The 12904-nt window shown below is 47.2% G+C and overlaps 3 protein-coding genes across 3 annotated transcripts; 2 read left to right on the top strand and 1 right to left on the bottom strand.

Moving 5' to 3' along the window:
- Nucleotides 1-475: 475 nt before the first annotated feature.
- PAAG_07515 (tRNA pseudouridine synthase) lies at nt 476-2557 on the top strand (the record flags this gene model as incomplete). Its single annotated transcript, XM_015846245.1, has 4 exons — nt 476-666; nt 739-939; nt 1002-2240; nt 2365-2557. The coding sequence occupies 4 exons, from the start codon at nt 476-478 to the stop codon at nt 2555-2557; spliced, it is 1824 nt and encodes a 607-aa protein (XP_015700680.1).
- Nucleotides 2558-3638: 1081 nt separating this feature from the next.
- PAAG_07514 (hypothetical protein) lies at nt 3639-8315 on the bottom strand (the record flags this gene model as incomplete). The annotated part of the gene is made up of 4 exons (XM_002790609.2): nt 3639-4271; nt 4350-5107; nt 5164-8167; nt 8232-8315. The coding sequence occupies 4 exons, from the start codon at nt 8313-8315 to the stop codon at nt 3639-3641; spliced, it is 4479 nt and encodes a 1492-aa protein (XP_002790655.1).
- Nucleotides 8316-9259: 944 nt separating this feature from the next.
- On the top strand, nt 9260-11230 carry PAAG_07513 (ATP-dependent RNA helicase MRH4; the record flags this gene model as incomplete). Its single annotated transcript, XM_002790608.2, has 1 exon — nt 9260-11230. The coding sequence occupies one exon, from the start codon at nt 9260-9262 to the stop codon at nt 11228-11230; it is 1971 nt and encodes a 656-aa protein (XP_002790654.2).
- Between the last annotated feature and the right edge of the window lie 1674 nt (nt 11231-12904).

Below are 12904 nucleotides of genomic sequence, written 5' to 3'. Positions count from 1 at the left end.
CAGCTCAGTGGGGGCCACGGGGGAAACGGCTGACTCGCTTAAAGGCTCTCTCCGTTCAAGGTCGCTTCGCCCAGCAAAAAACCATGATTATTAAGCTCCAGCAGGGATAAAGCTCTGAGGGAACAAATTCTAGGAGTCGAACCGAGTTGCTATAAACCACGAGATCTTTGCTCTCGTTGACCAAGAGAGATGATATCTGCTTGGGAGAGATAATATCAACAATGATTATCTATCTGATCGAGAGTTAGTTGCGATGGAACAAGAAAGTCGAAGATGAAGTTTCAGAGCAAAGGGCGCTTGTCTACTTTTGGTTAGCGCCAAATCGAAATCATTTCTCTAATGACTAAGCAAACCCTCGGCGTCCTCGGAAAATTTATGTGTAGAATAAAAAGATGTAATAATCCCTTCAGGTCAATATGAAGAATTAAATAGAATTGGTCTGCTCTATGAGCCGTCTCACTTTCCAATATCCAGGATGGATACGCAACAGCTGCCTCCTAATTCAACTGTTTCAAGCACCCCGGCTCCAAACCAGCAAGCCACACCCAACCAAGTCCCTTCGAAGGATCAGGAACTTTCAGAGCGAAACGTGGAATCAAATAACCCCAAAGGAGGACGAGGAGATCGCAAGAATAAGAGAAAGGATTTGGGAAGGAAAGCTTGGAGGTATTTTTCCTATTCTTTAGTAACAAAGAGTTACCCTTCTATCGCATATATGATCGTAACTAACTGACCAAGCCGCGAAACTACAGATAAAAGAGCACGGACCGAAGCCTCTCAGGAAACGAAACGTCGTAAATTAAAGCAAGGAGAGAGAGCACTGCCTATTTATGCTACAGAATTTTCCAAAGAAGATATTGAAGCGGACAAACGGCGGCCCAAAAGGAAAGTTGCTGTGTTGCTGGGATATTCAGGCAGCGGATATCATGGAATGCAATTGTCAGTTTCAAAATCTCTAATGATTTAATTGGCTCTGTTTTGATCTAATACCTTTTTTATAGGAGCCAAACTGAAAAAACGATTGAAGGTGATCTATTCACAGCTTTTGTAGCCGCCGGCGCAATCTCGAAAGCCAATGCCACAGATCCCAAAAAGTCTTCCCTTGTTCGATGTGCTCGGACAGACAAGGGCGTACACGCCGCCGGCAACGTTGTCTCTCTCAAACTCATCGTCGAAGATTCCAATGTCGTACAAAAAATCAACAACCATCTTAGCCCGCAAATTAGGGTTTGGGGAATAGAAGTAACCAATAAAAGTTTCAGCAGCTATCAATTATGCGATTCGCGTGTATATGAGTATTTAATACCGACACACTGCTTCCTCCCCCCGCATCCTAGCACATACTTGGGACAAAAGCTAGTTGAGATTGCCGAAATGGAAAACGATCTTGAAGGCTATAACCAAAGGCAGGCAGAAGTTGCGACATATTGGGAAAAAGTTGATGAAAAATATATCAAACCTATACTGGAACGAATGCCTGAGGCGACTAGAAAGCGTGTTCAGCAAGCCCTGATTGTTAAATCCAACACCAAATCCGCGGACAATTCTGGTTCCCATGATGAACGAAATCATCCAGATCCAGCCCACGAAATCAATGATGCACCCGCTAGCAACAATGAGACACTAAATAAGATTAACGAGAATACTGAAACCAAAGACGCTGACCCCGAAGAATTTCAGACAGTGACAAACAATGAAGCGATTCGCGCCATCAGAGCAGCCTACCTAGAAGCAAAAAGAGCATACCGAATACCCAAAGAACGCATAGATCGCATTAACGATGCTCTCGACTTGTACGTCGGCACAAGAAACTTCCACAACTACACTATCCAAAAGTCCTTCTGCGAGGCCTCCGCCAAACGACACATCAAATCCTTCAAAATCTCCCGCGACCCCGTAATCATCAACGGGACGGAGTGGCTCAGTCTCAAAGTCCACGGCCAAAGTTTCATGATGCACCAGATCCGCAAGATGGTGGCCATGGTTGCCATGGTGGTGCGCTGTGGTTGCGATATCCAAAGAATACCAGAAACGTACGGAGATCAAAAGATCGCCATCCCAAAAGCCCCCGGACTGGGTCTGCTGCTTGAACGGCCTATCTTCGACTCGTATAATAAGAGGACTGTGGTTGAATATGGCAAGAATCCGATCGACTTCTCCAAGTACGAAAAGGAGATTGAGGAGTTCAAGCAGCGGGAAATCTATGAAAGGATATTTCGTGAAGAAGAGGAGTCCAATTCGTATGTTTTTGCGCCCCCTCTTCTCCCCTTTTTTCATTTACCCGATATTACCCCCCACCAACGAAAATCAGTCACTACATGTACACTCGCATTACAAAGGCACTAACCACAGCCCGCCCCACAGCTTCGGAAACTTCTTCAACCACATCGACACATTCCCAGAATATACCTTCCTCTTCGTAAGTTCAGGAGGAATACCCGCATCCAAAGGACCCCCGAACACTCCTGGCGCACAAATGAGCGGGAAGGCGGCATTGAAGGAAGTAGAATCCGAATCTGAAGATGAGGTCGTTAACGGTGAGGAGGAAGGAGGGTGACGGTGTATGGATGTTTTGACTCCCCACAAGTCAAATACTGATTTGAGGTAATCAAATAGATGATATAGATAAGGCTGTCTGTATATAAACGTACGTTGACTGCGCGAGAACAAAATTTTATATAACACATATAGACTTCTTTGAGAAATCAAACAACATTGCTTTTCCTGTCTTATCCATACTTAGTTATACCTGATGTATTACTAACAGCCTTACTCACAGCAACCCTAAGTCTTCCCGCCAGAATCTATTGCACATTTCCAGCATAACTTCCATGTAGCCATTGTCCCCCCGCCCCATTAAGCCCTCCATTCTACTCCGTTGCCCCTTTTCCATACGAGCAAACCAACCCTTTACCCCATCCACCAACGCAAATCCCTACCCAGCAGTTTATTGTACGTGACTACAACTTTAAAAACTTTAAAGAACATTTTGGTATTGCTTGCATAATACATAAACAGGAGAAAGAGAAATAAATAAATAATTGCAAAAAGTAAAACGGAATTAAAACAAACTACAGACAAATCGCATCTCATAATCAAAATCAGCAGACACATCATGGGGCCCATCGAGCACACAAAAGTAAGAACAGAAGTACAGAACACAAGTATAGACAAAAAATAGAATAGCAGCGGTAGTAGTAGTGTAAAAAGGTGTCAAAAACGACGGCATAATACTCGTTCAATCGCACTTATTGACAGCTCGCGGGTTGTTTCAATCCCAAGGTTACAATCTTCTTTTCGTTTCTGAACAACAGAGGTGAGAAACAGCAGACAACACAAAAATAAGAGAACCAAAATGTGAGGGTTTGGGGTTGGGGGAATCCGGAAAATATTTCGAGTCAAATAAAAAGACCCACTAGGCCTGGTAGTCAAGAGATTTTCAATCAAAAATAATAGTAATGATAAAAATTAAAAATAAGGGCGATGAAGGAGTAACGAATACAAAAAGAAAATAAATAAAAAAACAAAAAAGAAAGAAAGCAAGTCAAATAAACTCAGGGCCAGCTTGAGAACAGAAAAAGGGGGAGAAATTGAAATGTATAGGAGAAAAACCCGAGGAACGTGAGATGGCTGGCTGCTCAGAACATCAAAGATCGCGTTTTCTTATGTCGAAACCCATGTTTGCCCACCTCAGGTTGTGAAAGGCTATGATGATGTTTTGCTTTTGGCGCGGGCGCATTCCCCACCGCAGGCCCTTTAGTCACAGGAGCAGTTGCGCCGGGCCTAGCTGGCAGCGGCCCAGACTGATCCTTCTTCGGCGGTGGTGCCATAGCTCCCACAGAAGCAGCAGCCCCTACACCCCTCTTAGCAGCCTCAATCTTCGCCGCAATCGCCCTCTCTCTCTGAAGGACAATTTCCGTCCATGCTCTCGGCGCTCCAGCAGCATGACCCTGCCCGACAGTCTCAGCGAGAACCTTCATCCACTCTTTCTTCTGCAGGGCACTATCAGCGTAAAAGTCGATGACTTCGCCATTTGCGAAACGGATGCGGAACCCTTCTTCAACAAACATGTACCCCTCTTCTTCCTCTGCGAAGGCAGATTTACGACGACGCCCGCCTTTGCCGGAAGTTTCCTTTTGGGTTAATGTCGACTTGTCATCAATGAGTTTGGAGGCCTTTGCCAGATTGATTGTAGCGCGAGGTTGACGGGTGGCTTCATGGTAAGCTATAAGCTTTGAGCCCTGGAGTTTAAAGTAACGTCGGCGCCAATACTATGTGGAACAGAGTGGTTAGTGGGAAATCCTCCCAAAACAAATAATGAAATATCGAGGAACCGTAGAACACAATACCGGACAATCGCCACCCTGCTGTGACAAAAACCCTTCAAACGATCTAGCAGCCGTATTATCAGCTTCTCTCATCTCGCGAATGCAAGCATTCATACTTTTCGGCATATCATCTTCCGTAGCCCCTTTCGGTTTCGGGATATAAAGGAGCTGAAGCTCCAAATTGCCAATCCGATAAGGAGGGAGATACTGTTGTTGCTGCTTTTGCATAGTTGAACCCGAACCAGAAGAATGAACCATGTATCTCTTGTTCTTCGAATTGTTCTTGACCGGGTTACTTGCCCACTCATTGAAACAAGTCACATCCACAGTCAACGGCCTACCGAAAGCCGCTTTCTCATAATCACTCAGGGAAACATAGGCACGAGCAAAACTTCCATCACTAGCAACAAGAGGTCGAAGCGCGTTCCATGGGTTTTCCTTATCCAGGGCTCTCTCGTCAGTTTTCTGCTGCTTGAGCTGCTGCGCTTCGAACTGCTGTCGTTGTTCCAACTCCTTTCGCTTCTTGGGAGAGGCAAACACGCGACTGAATGTGGATCCCTTAAATTTTGGCGTCTTCCCTGGTGAAGGTATAACAGATGGACTGAGTTTAGGCTTTAGATCTTCCATTTTCATTTGAAGGGTTAATTGGAACTCAAGCTCGTTTAGAACAACCAATTCGAACTCTTGCCCGATGGGTGCAGATTTGCCAAGTTCAAGACACGATGTTGTCACGCAATGGAGACCGTTATCAAGGGTTAGGGAAAAGTTGATCCGTTGACCTGTAAATCAAAATTAGCCAGCTATAGATTGACCAGATAAAAATTACACTACATACCACGCGTCAATGGGAGGTCCAAGTCCTTGACTCCAACAACTTTCACAAACAGTCGCCCTCTCTCTCCATCCTCATCAAGTTCCTCAGTCGCATTGGCTTCCAATTCCCCAACGGTAGCAAATCCTTCCTTTGCATTGCTCTCTTGACCAGGCAATGGAGGTACAGGGCCAGGAACCGGCTTCCTCGGCACTCCACCTGCTATTTTGATACTCTGGCGGCGAATTTTTCCATTCCACGGTTCAGTCGTCCACGTCTGCTGGCTGGGCTTTCGGGATGAATTTCTAGCCGACTTGGTACCTCTAGGATCAGCTTCCACTTCCGAACCAGTAGGGGAAGTGGCATCGTCCTGGCGGCCGCTTGCCACGATAACTTTGTTATTTTGTCTCATAAAATAACCTCTCTGTCGCGTAGTAACATTATTAGCAATAGTTCCAAAATCTAGGGGGTATCCTTTCCCATGGTGCATGTTTCTCTGGGCCAAATTGACCTGGGTGTTGTAATAGGGTTGTTTAGAAAGGAAAGTGTCAAACGCAACCTTTTGGGCCTCAATAACGCGGTCAAATTCTAGGTCAAGTCCAAAACCTAAATCTTCATCGCTTCCACTGACGGGAATGTCGAGCTTCACGAGAGAGCTTTGCCGTTTCATATTATCCATTGCTACATTTGGAATTAACTGCGGTGGACTAGTCGAAAACGGGGCTAAATGGTCAACGCGTTCCGCGCTACTGGACGAATATTCGGTCCCTGGCTCTTCTGGGATTTGTGGCACAGACGACTCCTTTCCGCTTACCTTGCGGCGAGTCGCTGCCATTTCCTGGACTCCCGCTGGATTGAGGGAAAGTTTTGTTTTAAAGTTGCCACTGGAAGACCTAACCGTCGCAAGGGGGTCGGGAATGGCTAGGAACTCATCGCTTGGGATCATCTGGTTATCAATTGGATGACGAATTACCGATTCAGGGGTAACAGGATCATTATGGCTGTCGTTGCCATGAACGCTCCTTGACTCCTGGCTGCCATGAACCTCTGGAGTATCAGGGCGCTGAAGCGAATTCCGAATCGCCTTCATATCCAGGGCAGGAGCAAGCTTGGCGGCTTCGTCAAGAGTTGAAGAGTGATCAACATAAGAACAACCTAAGTCAAGTTCTGAGCCCTGTTCACCAGAGATACCAGAGATGCCAGAAATGGCGGAAATATCAGAAGGCTCTGCGCTCAATTCAGGCATCGAGTGGTATGGAGTAGCCAGAGCAACAGGCGTACTCTGGTTATCAGATAAATTTTCCGAGTCATTGAAAGACTGTTGTTGTTCAGGATTGTTAGAAATCTTGGTGTACTCATTCCCATGGGCATGTCGCATTTCATTATCATAATCATCAGCATCGCCTTCGTGGTCGTCGTCTGCAATCTGAGAATAATACTCAGGGATCTCGTAAATGTCGCCATCCTCAATTAGTTCCTCCTTGATGGCAACCTCTCCATTGTCTGTCTCCAAAGAAGGGATTAGAGCATCAGGATCTAATGGAGTATGGAACTGGGGACTAGAGCTGTGCAGCGGAGACGAAAAGTCTTCCGTTTCAACACCGTTCTTGTTTCTGATGTTTCGTAAAATGGACTCTCTCGAAATATGGGGCGGAGAGACATGCGCATTGAATGGCGAACTGTCCTGTCTGGGACTTGAAGTATCGCTGAAGGACTGCCTACTCTCATTGTCGCGATCCAGGGTCTTTTCCTTTATTCCGGCACGCCTCATTCTCCGCTCACGCTGTTTTTCGGCTTCTGGGGATCGTTCCTTATCCTGGGCCATCATTAAGCGAAGTCTATCTTCCAGCGACATGGACGAATGACCGAATCGGCTAATATCATCCTTCGAATAAGACGCCGGAGTCATGGGGAGCGGCAAGTCACGGGAACCACTACTTGTGAGTTCCATTGTTGCAGACGGAGTAACTTGAGCATTATTGGATGGTGGCAGCGGAGGAAGAGGGCGGTGGTCGCCGTTAGAGTCAGCAAACTCAAAAGAGTGCGATTCAAGGACAGATGGCCGTCCCTCATCTGAGCCAGGGCTGCCGAAATCTTCACTGAAGGGGTCATCCTCTCCCTGAAGGTCCTTGCTATTAGATCTATCCGGACTCATTAAGCGCCAGTCCTCCGGCAGGACAACAGGCGTTTTCTCTGCATCTTCCAGTGATGCGTCAAAGCTGTCTTCTGTGCCATATAATAAAGAACCACGATCAAAACTTTCTTCTTCCATATCGGCAGAATCATAGCTCCCCTCCCGAAAGCTGGAGGCAGTTGATGATGGAACCGGAGTGGTCATTTCGTACTCATTAACTTGAGGGGGTGCAGCATCAAAAGTAACACTTTTAGTCTGACGGTTCATATAACGACGACCAGGAGTTGTTTCCGTAGCCGTGTCATCGTTATCAGACCAGATCTCATTGTCAGGATCAAATGGTGCAGTCTTATTCCCAAACCGTCCCCCCTTCGTCAGAGATGACTTGTTGGGGGAGGATTGGGGTCTGCTTGGAGAGGTCTGAGATAGTCTGGTTGTGGGAGACATGGCTCCCAAACTTGGGGCAACAGGGGTTGTGTTAGTAGAGCCGTTATTCCCAACATGAGGATGCTGCTTAGGTGGAGAAGATGATTGAGATGGTAATTGACGTCTGGCATCCACAATGCCCGTTTCTTTTGCGTCACCTTTGAATGGCAAACTGAGCGGCCTGCCGGTGGCCAGAGGGCGCTGCAAGACCTGAACATGGGCAGGGTCATATTCCTGGTTCTTCTCTCGAGCAACAATGCTGCTATTTTTCACCCGGGAGGCTCGTTTTAAATTTTCAATGGAGGATCTTTTGCAGGGAGTCGTCAGGACTTCAGGGTCATAAGGACTCTGATTTTCGGATTTCGTTCTCGAAGGAGACCCGCTATCTCTATCCTTCCAAAACAATCTGGGAGAGTTGGGCGAAGCGAACGAGTTCAACTGCGATGAATCACCATTGGCGATAGGGGCCTAACCATGTTCGTCAACATATACATAGCGTAAACAATGGCGGGAGGTCAAATTGGTCATCTACCTTGGCGTGCTGGTCCCAGCTTGGGGAATTTCTGCGTTGAGTTGCAGGGCTCAACTCAGTCAGAGGGAGCTGACCGCTGGCCATCTTGTACGAATGCTGAGTGACACGCCCCTTCTAAAATACCAGAGGACAGTATCTACCAATCTCAGACAGCCTTTATTGACAACTGATTAGCAACCTTGCGTGCAACGCAACTAACTCAAAACAAATAGTCATTTTAGAATCACATACGTCCTGTAGTTGAAAGAGTCAGGTGACAACGATATCCTTTCCCCGGGGTTGCCAACCCTGGTAGGAGTTAGAGTATAGAACACCGAATGGTATTGTTCACGAAAGACAACAACGGCACGAGCAATTGCTTTGACCGTTTTACCGAGCAAGGTGGTTGGGAAAAGGGGGGTGACGGTGGATACAGCAACGTTCACCTGGCAACGAATGATAGAGATCAAAGCCAACGACAAACACACAAAGAGTGACGTGAAGCGAATAGACTGGGTGTCTGCAATTAACAGAGAGAACGAGGAGAGGAGAGGAGAGGACGAAGAGACAGACTGTGGTGACTGGGGGGAGGGATACGCGAAGTGAAGGAGTGAGGAAAGCAGATGTAGAAGAGAAGAGGAGAGAAGAGGAGGGAGGGGAAGAGGAGAAGTTGTTCTGTGGGGAAGTGGGATGGAGGGTTGTTGTGGTGTTAGTATGATTATAATTGCTGAAAATCAGTGGTTCGGGTAGTTGAAGTGGGTTGATGTTGTTGATGTTTCCAAGGTTGAGCCTCGGGAGCCGCAAGTTACGAGTTGACCCGGCAACCAGTTCAGATCGGGTTTAGCGCGCCCATCTGTAAATTTTCAAGATCCAAACTTGCATCTTCGGCAGAGCAAATATTATCTACCGATGGATTGAGTTGTCTATGGAGTTCGTAGGTATATAGCTGTATACCCTTACTCTACTCCATACAACAACAACAGCAACAACAACAACAACAATAACAACAACAGCAACCCATTTCCCGCTCCTTATCAACAACCCTCCCCATGTCTCCCCTCTCGTCCGTATGTCTGCTGGGCGAGATGGGAGCTGCTGCTTGGGGCAGGACTCCTTCCGTTCGTCTACTATGGCAGTCCATCCGCTTCGCTTCTTCCTCTAGGCTCATGCGGCGCAAACCTGCACGTATGGCCCTGTCTCGTGATGTTGCAAAACCGTCCTCCGATCCCTCCCGGAAATTGAAAAAGGCTCCCCCTCAGTCATTTAGAAATAACCCCTTTGGTGGAATGAACCAAACCCGCGCTCGGCTTACCAATCGCCCCGCCAGCAGATCAGAAGCGGAATTGAAAAGATCTTCCTCAGATGGGAACGAAAAGGACTCACTGCACAAGAGCAAGGAAGGCTCGAATTTTAGGGCTCTCAAAATGCAAGTCGTCCTGTCGCCTATACCTTACTCGCACCGGAACAGGATTAAAGAGAAGATCGCCTCCGTCACAAGCTTTGATCAGTTCCAGCTTCTCCCTCTAGTACGGGATGCTGTCTACAGAAATGCGTTCCCCACCTTGACAGAGGTTAGTCCAACGCCTATCCAGCGGGTAGCCATCCCAGCATTACTTAGACCGCCCATCGAGTCTGAGAAAAATAACACTGCGAAGAAGAAAACAAGTGAGGGGAGTGAAGAAGATATGGAGATGTTCAATTTCGATCAGTTTCTTTTAGCTGCTGAGACCGGGACGGGGAAAACTCTAGCCTATCTCCTCCCAGTCATTAACTGGATTAAACGAGCAGAGATGGTAGAGAAGGAAACGGAGATGATGGAAAATGACAAAAAACAAAAAGAGGAAGAGGAGAAAAAGAAGGAGAATTTGTTTGAACTCGATGCTCCAGAGGTGGTTACAAAAGAACATTCAAACGTCGCACGCCCCAGGGCTGTCATTCTTGTCCCAACAGCAGAGCTAGTCGAGCAAGTTGGGAAACTTGCAAAGCAGCTTTCGCATACGGTTAAATACCGCTCCGTAACGATCTCATCAGCCTACACCCCCCGCAGAATTACAAATAACCTCTTCAAGCCCGCCGGAATAGACATCCTAATCTCCACCCCGCATCTCCTCACCTCCATCGCCAGGACAAACCCCTACATCCTCAGCCGCGTCACCCATCTCGTCGTCGACGAGGCAGACTCCCTGTTCGACAAGTCTTTCTCCCCCCTAACGTCCTCCATTGTCGAAAGGACCGCCCCATCCCTGCAACAAATGATCCTCTGCTCTGCCACCATCCCCCGCAGCCTCGACACACTCCTCAAGATGAAATTCCCCGAAATGAAACGCCTGGTAACTCCAAACCTCCACGCCGTCCCCCGTCGCGTCCAACTGGGCGTCATAGACGTCGACAAAGACCCGTACCGCGGAAACAAAAAGCTAGCCTGCGCCGACATAATCTGGTCCCTAGGCAAAGCGGGCGAAACCCGCGACTTCAAAGAAGCCTACCCAGCCTCCCTTTTCCCAGAATCAAAGCATATCATCGTCTTCGTCAACGAGCGTGAGACGGCAGAGGAAGTCACTCAGTTCCTGAATGAGAAGGGTATACATGCCGTCGCGCTATCACGGGATACACCCGATCAACGAAAGGATGAGATCCTCGAGGAATTCACGCATGCCAGACCGCCCCCGACGCCCAAGGAGGTCAAGGATGCGCAGCAGAATAAGAAGAGTTGGTTTTCGGATTCTGTGCCCTTTGTTCGGAATCAGGATCCACGGGCACGGGGCCCACAGAAGTGGTTGCGTGATACTAAGGTGCTTGTCACGACGGATCTGGCGTCCAGGGGTATTGACACTGTTGCTGTACGCAATGTTGTGTTGTTTGATGTCCCGCATACAACTATTGATTTTATACATCGTTTGGGGAGGATGGGGCGGATGGGGAGGAGAGGGCGGGGGATTGTGTTGGTTAGCAAAAAGGATCGGAAGGATATTGTTAAGGAGGTTAGAGAGGCGATGTTTATGGGTCAGGCTTTGATATAGATTCCTTGTTTCTTTTTATTTTTCTTTTTATTTTTTGTATTATTATATCAATCCTTTTTTTTTTTTCAGCCCCTTTTATATACTTCTGTTTGTTGCTTATAGACGATTAATGCCCCGGCCTTTTTGTGATTTTTGTCAGGGCTACGTGAATGTACGATAGATCAAGACCTAGGCACACTGGATATTACGAATCTACGGTGAAGAATTTGGAGTTATGGGATTTCAGGGCTGGATTTCGCAAGGGGACAATTATATATTTCATTCGTTCTCGCGTATTGCCCGCCTGGCCACCCATTGTGAGGTATTCAGTTGCAGTCCCCAAAAGGCCACACAGCAAGGCGCCGTACAAGGCTGAATCGGATTTAAGCCCTTTGCTTGCTTGCTATACCTACGGAGATATGTAAGTACCGAGAGGAGCGCGACGGGTGTACGGCGATAGAAAGAAAATGGTAGGCAAACAATGGAAGAAAGTGGTTGAGGTGGAGAGTATGGGAGATGGATGCAGGTGCAGGTGAGTGAGGCATTCCCGAAATAATCAAATGGTAACTACCTAGGCGTGTACCCAGGTATATGCAATACTAAAGAATGTTGATGGATATGGGGGCAACCTGCGTAAAGAAAGAAAAAAGCGAAATGTATATATATTTCGACTGCCGACCGCCATGAAAAGAGCCCACAGGGCCTTGTTTTTACACCTCTCCATGGAACAGTTAATGTGGATATAGAATATTTTATCTCGAAATGCCTTGCCCTGCTTTTCGGAGTACGGAGGAAGATATGGAATGTGGATAATAGTTCCCCGAAGAGATTTCATATATAGATATAACAGTGCACATGTACTTCACAGGAACTTTTTGGGGTTGCCAACAGAGAAGCCTATATTTATATTATACGGAATTTTAAATGAGGTGGAATGGCTCCTGGATTATTTAGCCAGGCAGCACCCAAAATACCTTGTTCAGGAGTTTTGTTGAATACTATAGTCGATTACGACTGAAAAGGGGGGAATGTAGAGATATATATATATGTATGTGCTCATCACGATTGACATAAAAAACATATATTTTTGATATTACGGAATCACGATTTAGATATAAAAGCGAGACAGCCATGCCCATATACAACCCAGAAAGGAGACAAAAAGGTATCAAAAGAAAACCCTCCCTCTCACTTGTCATCCACCATCCACTCCAACCCTCCAATACATGCATACATCGTACATACCTGAACCTGAAGAAAGCCCTACCCTCCAACAAACCAAACGATGTGCCTCCTCTCTCTCCAACCACGCCCCAAAAATCGCCGTGTGCGCGACTTCAACGTCAGGGAGCTGCGCCAGTGCCCTCTGCGCCGCGGAGGGCGGAGTGGGGAGCATGTACTATGTGAGCCCGTTAGCAGGTGGAATGGGACGCTAGCAGTGCTTGGATGGATGGTCGGGGTGGGAGGGGTTTAGTGGCGAGGGCAGTGGTGGGGATTGGAATGTGATTGGGAGGAAAAGTGAGTGAGGAGGGGGTTAGATAGAAAGGTGGTGAGGTGGATACGGAAGTTTGGGACGGAAGTTAGGGATAGGCGGGAAATAGGGGGATTTTTGGTTTCAGATTCTTCGAGGGAATTATTGGCATGCGTATGGTGGAAGGGAGAGAGGTGGAGAGGAAATGGAAAGCGTTGTATGGA

This window comes from Paracoccidioides lutzii (assembly GCF_000150705.2).
Source record: "Paracoccidioides lutzii Pb01 unplaced genomic scaffold supercont2.24, whole genome shotgun sequence".
NCBI classification, from domain to species: domain Eukaryota; kingdom Fungi; phylum Ascomycota; class Eurotiomycetes; order Onygenales; family Ajellomycetaceae; genus Paracoccidioides; species Paracoccidioides lutzii.
Note: the sequence above shows the minus strand (reverse complement) of the source record. Positions and strands in the feature narration are given on the sequence as shown.